Here is a 14182-nt window from a genome sequence, read left to right on the forward strand (position 1 = left end):
TAATTAAATGCAACTAGTTACTCCCTGGCACTGCTTGCATATCAGTGTGGCAACACCTAAAGCCGGACACCTAAAGTTAGCGATGCTTTTTGCTACCCCAAAGCAGTTACATGTAAAATTTCAGTGAGAGGATATCAGTAAAACAAAACTTGTGAAAAAGAGGTTGTAAAAAGGATGAGCTGTATTATATTGTGCTTTGTCAAACATCTGATTTATTCATACACTTTGTTTGATCTGTTACAGACCTCTGCAGTTAACACACCAATTCTTTCAGCTAACTGTGCATCATAATTTATGCTTTGTGGTAAAAGACAGTGGGTGGCATTCAATGGCTTCAGGAAACAAGACTATACACGAACAGCTAATTAAAGTTTGTGAGGTAAGAAGCCTGTTGTAGAGGAAACCTGATACAGATATCAGGTGAAGATGCAGCAGGCGGTGGCGTCTACGTTACAAGGAAGCAGCAAAAGATGAGACTCCTGCTGGTTACTGATCTCATTGGGACTCAGTATAAAAACGCAGCAGGGTCACCTCATGAGTGTTTTTGTCTTACTACATTTTAGGGCAGGTTTGTGAATGATCCACCCTTCAAGAGATAAAATATATATCTATAATATTAAGATACTACAAAGTACATTAAGTCAGAGTGCTTACGTAGAAAAGACAATAAAGACACATGGTGTAATGGTACATTTGGCATAAATGAAAAAGATAAGAGCACTTTTATTCTCATCATCACAAACTGCACATGGTCCATTTCCCAAGAGCAAAAGCGTCCCTTACAAAAGACAGACTTCTACTCTATGTCGTTGAGGTACTATTTATGAGCTTCCTTTTTAGCACTTTCCTCACTCAGTTTCCTCCTGACTGCCTTCTCAAGTTCAAGAAGTTTTGAATAGAAGACTTCAGACATTCTTTCATCGATGTCCATCTGAAACAACAACACAGATAATCTCAATTTATTACATGTAAAAAAAGCAGACAACAATCACATTTTCCGGTTTAAAGGTTCTGTATGGGACATTCAGAGCGTCAGTACAGCAGCAAACTTCTATCTGCTACGTAAAGATATAGTGGAGTAATGGCGTCCTGAGCAGAGAAGGAAGTCGCTAATGTCAAGAAGGCATTGTTGTGAAGTTCCCCCCTTGTAACACCATTAGCGCTTTTAGCACTATGTCAACGGATAATTAGGTAGATAGGGTAATTTTGCTTCTCTTAATTTTACTGCACTGCACACCATCCACTTTTGGTGGGAGCTAGCTAGCAACGTTGCTCATTCAGCAATTCCTGCTAGTAACGCTGTCCTAACCAAACAGTGTCACTGTGAATTTTGAGCCACAAACCCCCTCTAGCATTGTTAGCTATGTTGTTAGCTCTGTTAGCACCGTTAGCAGCTGGTGTTGCTAACATAGTTAACAATGCTAAACAGGTTTTGCTGCTCAAAATGAAGCTGCTTACTCACTACCTGGAGGGTGGCCACCATGTCTCTACAGCAGCAGTAACTGCCAAATAAGCGTTTCCGCTAGCTAGCTCCCACCTGCTCCTGGTGGTGTGCGGTACAGAGCAGCCAAGGCTAATGTAAGCTAACCAGTGGAGAGTAGAGGGTGGGCAGTGGGCACTATGTTTCAGCTTGCTAATGTAGCTAGCCGACTGCCTGTCAGCAAAGCCAACAGAAAATAAAATAAAAGGCGAGACTTACATCACAAAACATTAAATTTTCAACACCTCTAAATGGATAGCACTTTGAAAAGCGGCGCTAAAGCTCATTGAGTCAATGGAGCACCGGACTAAAAGGAAAAGCCTCTTATATTTCATGTCTTTGTTTTTATTCTGAAAAATTAACTAGTTAGACAATGGGCACTGTTGCTGTTGTTTAGCTGTTTATGGAGTTAGTACCGTTAGCTGCTAGCTGCAAGTAGGGTTATCACACATTCTGGTGCTCCACGATTGTTCTCTTTTTTGGGCGACTGATCCGGAAAATGACTAGTCTTTCCTGGAACACAAATTGTCCGAGTTTTTTGTTTTAAACCAGATTCTTCTACTAACATTCTGTTTTTTCCTCTTTACTTTCAGACATCCAATCCCATGTCTGTAAACAGGTAAAAAAAAGAGTAGAACCCAGCAATGATCGGCCAAATGCCTATATGACATACGAAAGTTTGCCTTGTCCCTAGCAACTGCTGCACAGGCTGTCACTATCTTAGGGAGGCTATCCAGTCATCTCACATTATTTTGTGGCTACGGTATTATTCCCTGCTGTACCGTCAGAGCTTTACACTTTATAACTGACACATGGGAGTGCAGAGATTATTTTGTTTTAAAAGCCCCTGATTGGATGTCGCAGTTCGGGTACTCTCGCATTTTGTGACGCTGTTGGGATGATTACGATGTCGAACGTCAGTTTTGACAAATCACCACATGCATCAAAATCCTGAATCACTCTGAAACAACTTGACAAAACGGTACATATGGTTTCTGTACGTTTTTCAGCTTTATTATCAGTGATCAATTATTTTCCAGCTACTGATGTACTCAGTCTGTACATCTGTGTCCATAGCAACCAGTCCCTTTAACCCATTAAAGACTGAATGGAGATTATGCGCTCCTGTTTTTTTTTTTATCATGGACAAGGTATAAACCCAGCATACTCATGTTACTCTTACACTAATAACTTTTCTTATTACTTCAGTAAATGGTCAGGTGTAGTTCGTGAAGCTTGTATCTATAAATGGTGTGTTATTAGATTGGCTGTATGTCAGGACAAAGAGAGGTAAGAGGGACAACAGGGAGTCCTACAACTATTAACATATTATATTTGCAAATATGATCTAACGTCCTGCGTCGCACGTCAAATGTCCTGGTGTTTCACAAATCAAATGTGGCAACCCTAGCTGCCGGCTCAGCCACCACTATTTTAAAAATCGTGTCCAGACAGCTCATACACTCTGAATTTCTCATAGAGCCCCTTTAAAACTTTTTGAGGTTTCCTGCTTGGTATTCTATAAAAAGCATCTGAACTGATCCCAGTCTCTCTCATGAATATTTTAACAAGTGCAATGCTAAGATTCAGGTTATCAGAGCAGGCTTGAGCAGTATAATGTCTGTGGAAGCCGTGGTCTCTGGTTACTCACCTGTCGAGGCTGAGTGTAATTTGTTCCAAGTCCTGATGTTAAACTGTGATATTTTGCTCTCAGATCCAGAGACTCAGGCTTTTGAAGAAACAACCAGTGCTGTGAAAAGCCAGAGAAGGACTTTAGGTTTATAGTATGTTCACTGACAATATGTAATGTGACGTATGTTCATATGGACAGCAACAGGACAGGTGGACAGCATACCAGCGCCTCTGCTCCGTTGTACGGTGTGAGTGTGAACGTGTTGGTGAAGATCCTTATCTGTTCAACACAAAAAGTTAAGATATAATGATACCATGAGACAGTTCGTACGTAACTGCAATCATGTTTAACAGAGATTAGCAGAAAAAAATATCATCACTCACCAGCCACATGATGGGCATGATGAGGGTCCAGAAGAAGGAGGGGAGGATACCATAGGTCAGATTAGTCATCACCAGTCCAGGACATATTACAGAGGAGAACAGCCCCTGTCACAAAGAGAAGAAAACATCAATTCCACATAACAAATTAATGATTAAAGGGACAGTTCACTCCCAAAATCAAAGATACATATTACTGCTCTCACCTGCTATTTATCAATCTAGATTGTTTTGGTGTGAGTTGCAGAGTGTTGGAGATATCAGCCATAGAGATGTCTGCCTTCTCTCCAATATAATGGAACTAGATGGCACTCAGCTTCAAAGTGCCAAAAAAAAGCAATGTCTCTTTCCAGGAATCATGACCCGGTTACTGAAGATAATCCACAGACCTTGTTGTGAGCAGTTTCATGTCTTGTCTTTAATGTGCGCTGTCACAAGCACGAGCCTTTCGTCCATGAGTATATGTTTCTATATTCCTGATGCTCACTTTGAAAGCACCGCAAGAGGTGGAACAGCTGATTCATGAAGTTAAAATGAGAAATTATCTACATGATAACTTCCTATTTCTCTACAAAAACCTAAATAAGGTGGAAGACAGCTGGAGGTAGATCGCCAGAGAGCTGAACGTCTCTCATAAATGACCATCAATAAAATAACAACCTACTTGCTGTTGGCTATACTTTAAGTCATTTCCAGTGAATATCACAATAAAAAAAAGATTTCTGTTTCAAGAGTACAAATGTAGAAGGACAGCAAGTAGGCTACCTACACATCTTTTAAGTGGTGATGTCTCCACGTCTGATCTGAAGTTTGTTTACATGGAATAAGAGTGCACATTTAATGGATTCGGTGCGGACAGAAAGGTTCCATGTTTCGGTCATTTGCTGTTAGGACACATTGTCATTATGTTTAACTCAGGAGCAGCTTCTGAGTCAAGGTCGACACCTAGTGGTGAAATTCGGCATAATGGCCTGGTCCAGTCTTTGGCTTAATATCAAACCGGTTTGAAAATCTTTACACCGGCCAAACCCCGATAGATACTAAGCATTAAGTCACAGTTGTAGAGGACGCTCCACATTTTATACACACAACAGTTTTTCATACTTCCACTCCCCAGGAACTGATTTGGAGCAACACCCTTCATACTATGACAAACCCTCCACACAATCAGGGGACAGGACACTGCTTACAAACCTGGCTGTTCTTGTGTCTGTTGAGTGCCACGCTCAGCATGTCTGATGCGTATTTGGAGGAACTGTAGGGCTCCGTCCCATTTCTGTGCTGCATGTCCTCGATGCTGAAGGCGGAGCGGCGGGCGTTACTCGAGGAGGTCCACACTATCCTGGAAGTGTGGTCTGCCGAACACAGCAGAGGCTCCAGCTCCCTGATCTGGACCACAGAGACTAGAGACATCAGCGACATGACTTTTGTATCAGTGTCATTTGTTGGGTAAACAACTCGCTGCCATAGTCAAATACAGAACAGGTTCCTCAACTGTTTTTTCATGACATATACTGTGCTACAATATTTCTTTCTTTCACAACAAAACATCATGGACACAGTGATAGCAGATTTTACCCATATTATCAATCCTAATAGCTTGAGTTTTAAAGAATCTATCTGCCAGCTGCATTATCATACTATATACTGAGGACTACATGTATGTGTGCAGTGTGTGGTGTACCAGGAGGAAATGGCCGAAGAGGTTGGTGGCAAAAACTTCCTGCAGACCATCTGAGTTGAGGCGGTCCTGTTGAGTCAAAAGACCCTCTGCTGTTGCAAACATGTTGATGACATTCCTGCAGTGACAGGGTACAAGATTACATAACAGCACGGACAATAGACAGGCTGCACTCGTACACAGCCATCAAGAAGCTCAGTGGTGTTGTGGAGGGTATACGCAGGTATACAGTTTACCCACCTATCAGCCGAAAAAGCCACTAGAATATACAGGAGAGTAAACCCACTTCATTCTCAGAAAGCTACCCATCTGTCTAGTAGTACACCCACCTCATCAACTCCCACTACACCACTAAAGACGCCTAAAACAAAAGTGGGCCAGGGGCATAAATGGGGGGGCCAACGGACCTTTCCCTACTTCCTACCCCACTGCTTCTGGTGCCCTTGCTTGTACCACACCTATCTTCCAACTCAGCCTTCATTGTGAACTTTTTTAGTGACCTTTCAGACCCTCTGATAACCTCCTGTCACCGTAACTGCTGTAGGTGCAGCCTGTTGACCTCTTATTACGATACAAGGTGGAGTTCTCAGGATGGCTGCGAACATTTCATTTACAATGGCATCACCTGAAGGTGTCAAGTGGTGGAACGAGACAAAAACAGACTGGAAGGCGAGTCCTTCTCCCCAAAGCGTTCAGGCATCCTTGCTGCAGATTCAAACTGTACCAAAATAATAACTAGTGCTGTAAACACTGCTCCCATATACTTAGAGAATACCAAATTAAAGCATGTGGTGCTTGAGCCATGCTACAATGTGCCTTCACTTGTGCATTTTAGTCAGTTCATTATGCCTGCACTGTACAAACGACTGCAAGCTGCAGTTCAGGAATGATCAACAGGTCGGAGTCTCATGACTTTGTCTTATTATTTTTCAATACCTCAGTATTTAATTGCTTTAACAATAAGAATTGAGACCAATGAAACAGTTTAATTATGTTTTAAATACAAGAAAGCCCCCAGTTAAAGAGTTTATCTTTTAAAGTTCAATAAACACGTGATGTTTCCAAAGCCAGTGATTAATCCTGTTATAAAACGTGATGTCATTGTTGACCAAAATAATCTTGATTATGATATTTGCCATAGTTGAACAGCCCTTCTACACCTGTAAAGTTTCAGGATAGCGTCTTGCGCAGTTGTGACACTATCACGCTGACAAAATCTGTCCACAGACAGACTTATATACACCTGGCAAATTACCCAAATGGCTTCTGTGGTGGTTCCTGCTACAACAGGTGTCTCCAGGACCACATTTTGTCATGATGACACACACACAGACTTACAAGGTGAAAACACACATCCCACTCTCACAGCTGGTAAAGACACAAAGCAAAGCAAGTGAGGAACTGGCTTTAGGATTTTACCTGGAGAACAGACCCTTGAAAAAAGCTTTGACATCCACCTGTGGATTGGGCATGATTCCTGCATTTAGATACAGAAAGTCGATTCTGTTGTACCTGTGGAAAAACACAGACGTGCATTGATCAATCTCAATTTCATATTCATAGATCATGTGAGAACAGGTATATCAACAGCATCATGATGTCACCATATCCTCAGTACCTGTCCTTGACCTCCTGAGCAGCGGTGAGCACTGACCGCACAGAGCCCACATCAAGGTGCAGTAAGTCCACCTGGGCATCGGTGTGAGAGGTCAGGAGGGCAGAGCGGGCAGCCTCGGCCCTCTGCATGTTCCTGCAGGCCAGACACAGGCGAAGCTGGCTGTCCTCAGTCAGCAGCCTCTCACACAGTGCCAGGCCGATGCCGCTGCAGAGAGGGACAGATGGCAGACAAACACAAACTCCCCTCAGAAACTGTGTGATCACACTGATTTACTGCAGCTGGTTCATACAGAGAACTATTTATCTATTAGTAAAATTGGAGAAGAAATAATAAAGGCAGATTAGAAACATTTGTTTGCAGTCTAACAAAGTTAATTTCACAATGCACGTGGATAATAAGAACCTAAAATACTGACTGACTAATATATTTTGCTGTACATGTTGCTTTTTACTTTTCTGTGATGTCTTAATTGTATTGTTTATGTAGCCTATGTATTATTTGTATGTGTCTGATGCACATATATGAGGCATTATTACAAACTGGAAGCTTTACAGTCAGATTATCACAGATTTGAAGCAGTTAATCTCTCAGCAGGAGAGATGCTCTCCCTCAGTGACGCTACAATGTCTCTGCAGCCAAATTAATACACATTTTTAGTGTTTACAAGCTCGTGACAGGTTTGTAACATGACAAACGAGTGTCTAATCCTCGTGACAGTGACGCAGTTTTAATGGACCCACCTGTTGGCGCCGGTAACAAGAACAACTCTCTTCATGTCTGACCGGAACTCGGAGTTTCTGGAGCTGACAACGGGACCAAGATACAGTTTTACGCAACTGATATGAAGCTCTCTGACCGGTGCAGCCCATCGTCCGACTCCTCTGTACAACGTCAGCCTATGTGCACGAGCCGCTGCGTGGTGTGATTGGATGTCAACAAACAGCTGGCCAATCAGCTTCCACTACGGACAGCGAGGAGGGCCAAAATGGTGAAAGAGCGCAACGATTGAAAGTGTCGGTAGGAAATAACTGTGTGAAATAAGTTAGTGGTGGAAGAAGAATGTGGAGGACAGAAAATGACATAAGTATTAATAAATAAATTCAGTAATTATTACATAAATTCGTATATAAATACATTTATAAATAAATACATATATAAATATAATGTGTAAATAAATAAATAAATTTAGTAATTAACACATAAATATGTATAAAAGTACATGTATGGATAAATAAATATATAAATACATGTATAAATACATTTAGCAATAAATACAGAGATAAGTATCTAAATGCATGTATACACGATTAAAAAAAAATAGTAATAAATGCATATATAAATATATAAATACACGAATAAAAATGTGCTAAAAAAAATCAAGGTTCAAGGATATTAATGACTTATTTATTATTATGAATTTATTTGTCAAATGAGCACGAATTACAAAAGCAGTCGTTGCCATTGATAAATTTGGATTAGACAACAATGCAAATAAGTGTATCTATATAATTATTATCATTATCATTATTAGAAGTAGTAGTCGTAGTAATAGTATTGTTGTTGTTATAAACGAAAAGAGAGACTGACTATAAGGACATGAAGTAGTGCATGTTAAAAAAAATAACATTAATAAAATATGAAGTGAGGGATATAGGCCTAAAACAGTTGCATGAATACACAAAATGTAAAAGTGATGTGATGTGGTAAAATGTATGCCTGGCAAGACTGTACATGAATATGTTCAATCACGGGTCCAAACAGTTTGGTTTGAACAAAGGTAAAGTAACATGAAATATAAAGTGACAAAGACCAGAGTGATGAGATTAGAGCTCAGAGTTCAATAGTGTTACGGCCTGAGGGATGAAGCTGTTATATATAAGCTATCATAAATATGAAAATAAAGAAATGAAACCATGAATAAATGAATTATTGAAGAGGTTAGGACAGCGTTAACATACAGACACAGAAAAACAGAAACTGATAAATGTAGTGTAGAGATGGTTTTGAGGATATTTACTTTTTTATGTCCTGTTAAATCATCAACATCTATTTATTTATGTACTTTTCCATTTATTTCCGTATTCATTTCAACATTTATGTATCCATTTATTCCTTTAATAAATTCTTTATTTATTTATTTGTCTATATTTATTTACACATTCAGTCATTTGATTTTTAACTTCCATATTTATTTATATTTTCCTGTATTTATTTTATTTATTTCCATATTTACTGATGTAGTCCTGTATTTATTCATACATTTATTCGTTTATTGACACTGAAATCATTTTTCATCCTCCAGTGTAGTGCTCAGACAATATACATAGACACAATATATAAATACATATATAAGTATATAATTTATAAGTCGTATGTATATAAATATATGCTTAAATAAATTAATCTATAAATTTACTAATGAATAAATACACAGTTGTGTAAATAAATATGTAAATACATTTTGCCCTTATATATTTAATGTCTTATTTAATTTTTTATATATTTATTTATGTTGAAAATTAGGCATTAAATTACATAATTATTCATTTATACTTTTGTTGAAGCATTTTATTATATATTTTCAAGTATCGATCTATACAGTAGGATTATTTATTCATTAATTTAAGCTTGTAATTGTAGATTTAATGTAGAATTTTGTAGATTAAATTCATAGACTGTAAAAAGGTTAAATACTGCTTAATGTTCAAAGTTTGTATTTGGATCAAGATGTTTCACTTCTTTCCGCTTCCGTCATCGCAGACTGTTGTGCGCATGCGCAGTGAGACTTGTGGGCTTCCGTTTGAACTCCACCAACACTCCCTACGTAAACGATGGCAGAGCTCCACAAGCGTCGACCTGAGCTCGGCGACAGAAAGTTGTCACCTGCAGGAGCATCTCCCACAACCAACCCAGCCACATCCGGTGACAGCTCCGTGGTGTACGTGAAACTGTTGGCTGCGGCGTTTTACGGAGTCAGCTCATTCCTCATCGTTGTCGTCAACAAAAGCGTCCTCAGCAGCTACAGGTAAAGGTGCAAAGTACGAGCAGCAGTCAGGAGGAAGCTTCACTCTCCTGTATGAGAGCAGTGACAGCAGAAGGGATATGAAGTATGGAGGAGATAAACTGTCAGCAGGGTTAGACTCTCTTCATCCTTTAAGTTGTCTTCCTCAGTTTGTTTAGAGCAGACAGTTTAGACATTTTAAAACACTGAAGCCACATGAGCCCAAACACACCTGATCACCTACAGGGTCTGACAAGCCACCAACTAAACTATGTATTTTTCCTCCAGAAAATCATTGTTTCCAAACATCCTTACGTCCTAAAAGTGACGTCCTCAAATGTCAAATGCCACAACCCAAAGATTTTTTTTTATTGTTCTGTCAGAGAGTAAAGAAACCAGAAAATATTCACATTTAAGAGGCTGGAATCAGAATTTTGACTCTGGTTTTCTATTCATTTCAAGATTTATTTATGAACGTATTTATTTATATATTTCATTTTTTATTTCCAAATTTATTCATATTTTCCTGTATTTATTTATACATTTATATATTTATTTCCATATATATTTATTTAGTCCTATATTGATTCAATTTGTGTATTGATACTTAAGTACTTATTCATCCTCCATAGAAGCACCCAGACCTGTAGCGGAAGACGAACTCAGGCCTTTTACTTAAGAAAAATTAGCAATAACAACTGTGTAAATAAATGTATAAACACACAAATACATCTTACATTTATATATTTCATGTCTCATTTAATTTGTGATTGATTGATTTATGCATTACACAATTTGTTATTCATTTATTTAAGCTATTATTTGATAGTTTTCAACTAGATAGCTAGATATAGATACTTTATTACTTCATTTTCTGTGAATACTTTATTAATCTTGATTGAAATTAAGGCAAACTAATAAACTAATGGATTCATTCTTGCAGTTTTATTGGTATGACAAACAGCTAATAGAAGCTTATTTGTTCGCAAACTTTTGTTAACATTAGATATTACTGCGCAACTACCTTTACTGAGTCTGTGACCAGAGGGTGAGAACTTGGATATTCACATGACCGAGTCATTTTCCTCATTCATATCATTGTCTACAGATTTCCATCGTCAACATGTGTAGGAATCGGCCAGGTAAGTCCGTCTTCAGTTGGGTCACAGATACTTCTTGTTCATCTAAACAGACCCTCATACACTTTGTCTCCTCGCCTCAATGACTCCGCAGATGTTGGCTACGATCGTAGTTCTAAGGACCGGGAAGGCGCTGGGTGTCATCTCGTTTCCAGACGTGGATCTGAGTATACCACACAAGGTGAGACTGTGAGGTAGTTCTCTCTGAGACACACGACAATAAGAAGATCAAAACTACAGCTTTTGTTTGTATCTTTCCAGATGTTTCCGCTGCCTCTGCTGTACGTGGGGAATCAGATATCAGGGCTGTTTGGGACGCAGCGACTCAAGTTAGAGCTTCTGTTCATTAACATTACATTGAGTTGTCTTAAAATGAAACAGCTAAATATATCATGTTTTCCTTTCCTCTAGTTTACCCATGTTCACAGTGCTGAGGAGGTTCAGTATTCTCCTCACCATGGTGTTTGAGGGACTCCTGCTGAAGTAAGCACAATGCACCGAGACTGTTCCTGCACCAGCACCTGCAGGTGACTGATTTTAATACCTGCAACCTGTTTCCTCTCCTCGCAGGAAGACTTTCTCTGCGTCGGTTAAGATCACAGTGTTCACTATGATCTTCGGTGCTTTTATTGCCGCCAGGTGAGATGGTCACACACATGCACACTGACATTATCCTGCTCACGTGTCTCATTCTTTGACGTGTTTTGTGTTCTGTAGCGATGATTTAGCGTTCGACCTTGTAGGGTACGTATTCATAATGCTGAATAATGTCCTGACGGCGGCCAGCGGGGCTTATGTGAAGCAGAAACTTGAGTCCAAGGTGAGCTGCCGATCATATGACCTCCTGTATGTGATGCTGCTTTGCTGCATCGTTTCTGAAAGGATTGTACTGTACACTGTTGTTTTCACAGGAGCTGGGCAAATATGGGCTCCTCTACTACAATGCTTTAATCATGATTTTCCCCACTGTGGCGTACGCGTACTATTCAGGGGACCTGCAAGTGGTGAGGAATACTTCAACACAGATATATTCATGTTTATTTTATATATTTATATTAAAGGGTAACTTTTCAACCTGGACCCCATTTTTCCATGTTTTTGTGTCTAACTGCACTCCCTGAAGAAATATTATCATATTTTTGGGAAAATGAAGCAGTGATTCCAGAGAGAAGCAGACAGAGGGGTCTACAGTCTGTGTTTGAAGGATATATCCAGGATGTCAAACTGACTCAGCAGCAACAACAGGTTAAAAAGACAAAGATAGTTAGAAGCTAAAGCCGAACTATAGGCTACAGATCACAGTGTAAAAGTGAACCACCACATCACTGCTGATCGCCACAGGAGACAATGAATATAAAGGGAAACTTTGCTGATATTGAACCAGCTGTGTGGGGAAGTCAAACAATGTTTATCTGCACACACTGCGATGACACACAGCTGGTTGAATATCAGCAAAGTTTCCCTGCTTCATGTGTATACATTCAGTAGGCTATATCTTCAGTAGCTAGCGAGCTAACCCTACACTTTTCAGGGTTTGATTTTGGTTTTGGAACAGGGAAGAAACGTATATCTTTTCCAACCTCTCCAGGTAACGAGTATCATTAATACACGACGTGTCCCAGGCACAACATTTAGCTCCAAATCCACAAAACCAGCCTGAAAATGAAGGAAATCTGAAATGATTGCATTAAAGCTGTGTCATTGTCGAACCCTGGTCTCGGCTGGCCCAATGCTACATCATGATTGGTCAGTCTGCGCCCGGAGGCGGGACTTAGCGAAGGGTCAGTTGCCCTGGTTGGCTCGTGATCTGCAGCAATAGTTTCTGCGTCTGCTCTATTTTTTACACGTCCAGGAGCAGTTTAAAGAATTGTCTTTCCCGTTACTCACTTAGACACAAAAACACGGGAAAATTGGGTCCAGGTTGAAAAAAACAAAGCTACCCTTTAATGTGTTTATAATGTAGCGTCCAGTAACTTGAGTTGGGAACCTCCTGTGTGTGTGTGTGTGTGTGTGTGTGTGTGTGTGTGTGTGTGTGTGTGTGTGCGTGTGCGTACAGGGGCTGGAGTTTAATGGATGGTCTAATCAGCTGTTTGTCGTACAGTTTGTTCTCTCCTGTGTCATGGGGTAAACTCTACATCCATCATATGTTCATAGTTAATATCCCACATGGCTGCTTGTCTCTAATTCCTCTTCGATGTGTTGCACAGCTTCATTTTAATGTACTCCATCATGCTGAGCACGCAGTACAACTCAGCGCTCACCACCTCCATCGTTGGCTGTATCAAGGTACGTCAGGTCACGCTGCTCCTGCTCTGTTGACTGATGAGATTCATGAACGCAGTCGTGTGCAGTTATGCTGTCTGTGACTCCTGCAGAATATCCTGGTGACCTACGTTGGAATGGTGTTTGGAGGAGACTACATTTTTACATGGACTAACTTTATAGGTCTAAACATCAGGTAAGACACACGTAGTTTAAATTATGCTGTTGTAAGGCTGTTGTTTTCTCTGTGGACGTATTATGCCGTCTTTCTGTCTTTCTTTGTTACCCACAGCATTGCAGGCAGCCTGGTGTACTCCTACATCACCTTCACACAGGAGCATACAAGTAAGGAATAAAAACCTCCCTAAAATTAAAAAGCTGTAGCGTATGCACAAACTGAACATGCTGCTGGTTTCTCTAAAGTTTTCAATTTCATTTGACAGAGAAGGGGTAAACCACGGAGACCTGAGCCAACACTGAAGAACGACGTACGTCCAGAACACATCATGTTGTATGTGTAGATGTCTGTTTTGTTTTTTACTGTGTGTTTTTAATGTTTTTGTATAATGTCAGCACATTTTTACTTAATTGTGAAATGCCATTTTTATCAAATTAACTACACCACTTTTATCAAATTTTATATTTTTAAATAAGATCAAGTGCCTTATTTTTATAATTATATTTCACTGATTAAAGACATGAGCATTTTTATATGTGACAAATCAATAAAATGAAAGAATAGTTTTAAATTTTCATCATTCTCTTTTTATGCAATTATGACATGCCGTATGTAGTTATTGGTCACTCTAATCATTCCCTTTTCTCCACACTGGTGCTTTAAAGGTCCAGTTTGTAGGATTTAGGTGGATATATTGGCAGAAAATGGAATTAAATATTCAGAACTATGTTTGTATTAGTTCATATTCACCTGAAAATGAGAATCATTGTGTTTTTGTGCGCTTAGAATGAGTCGTTTGTTGTTCTACAG

The 14182-nt window shown here is 39.6% G+C and overlaps 2 protein-coding genes across 2 annotated transcripts; one reads left to right on the forward strand and one right to left on the reverse strand.

Annotated features, from left to right (window-relative positions):
* Positions 1 to 682: 682 nt before the first annotated feature.
* Positions 683 to 7692, reverse strand: LOC126383222 (3-keto-steroid reductase/17-beta-hydroxysteroid dehydrogenase 7-like). The gene is made up of 9 exons (XM_050033714.1): positions 7533 to 7692; positions 6793 to 6996; positions 6594 to 6686; positions 5178 to 5292; positions 4688 to 4882; positions 3497 to 3601; positions 3336 to 3392; positions 3132 to 3230; positions 683 to 931 (listed from the first exon to the last, which is right to left on the reverse strand). Exons 1-9 carry the CDS (start codon positions 7565 to 7567, stop codon positions 818 to 820), a joined length of 1017 nt encoding a protein of 338 aa, XP_049889671.1. The 5' UTR covers positions 7568 to 7692; the 3' UTR covers positions 683 to 817.
* A 1873-nt stretch (positions 7693 to 9565) lies between these two features.
* Positions 9566 to 13946, forward strand: LOC126382530 (UDP-N-acetylglucosamine/UDP-glucose/GDP-mannose transporter-like). The gene is made up of 13 exons (XM_050032445.1): positions 9566 to 9817; positions 10902 to 10935; positions 11027 to 11113; positions 11194 to 11261; positions 11344 to 11415; positions 11503 to 11571; positions 11650 to 11752; positions 11844 to 11936; positions 12989 to 13056; positions 13140 to 13218; positions 13308 to 13390; positions 13487 to 13539; positions 13638 to 13946. Exons 1-13 carry the CDS (start codon positions 9624 to 9626, stop codon positions 13646 to 13648), a joined length of 1014 nt encoding a protein of 337 aa, XP_049888402.1. The 5' UTR covers positions 9566 to 9623; the 3' UTR covers positions 13649 to 13946.
* The last annotated feature ends 236 nt before the right edge of the window (positions 13947 to 14182 follow it).

Source organism: Epinephelus moara, chromosome 21, assembly GCF_006386435.1.
Source record: "Epinephelus moara isolate mb chromosome 21, YSFRI_EMoa_1.0, whole genome shotgun sequence".
Lineage (NCBI taxonomy): Eukaryota > Metazoa > Chordata > Actinopteri > Perciformes > Serranidae > Epinephelus > Epinephelus moara.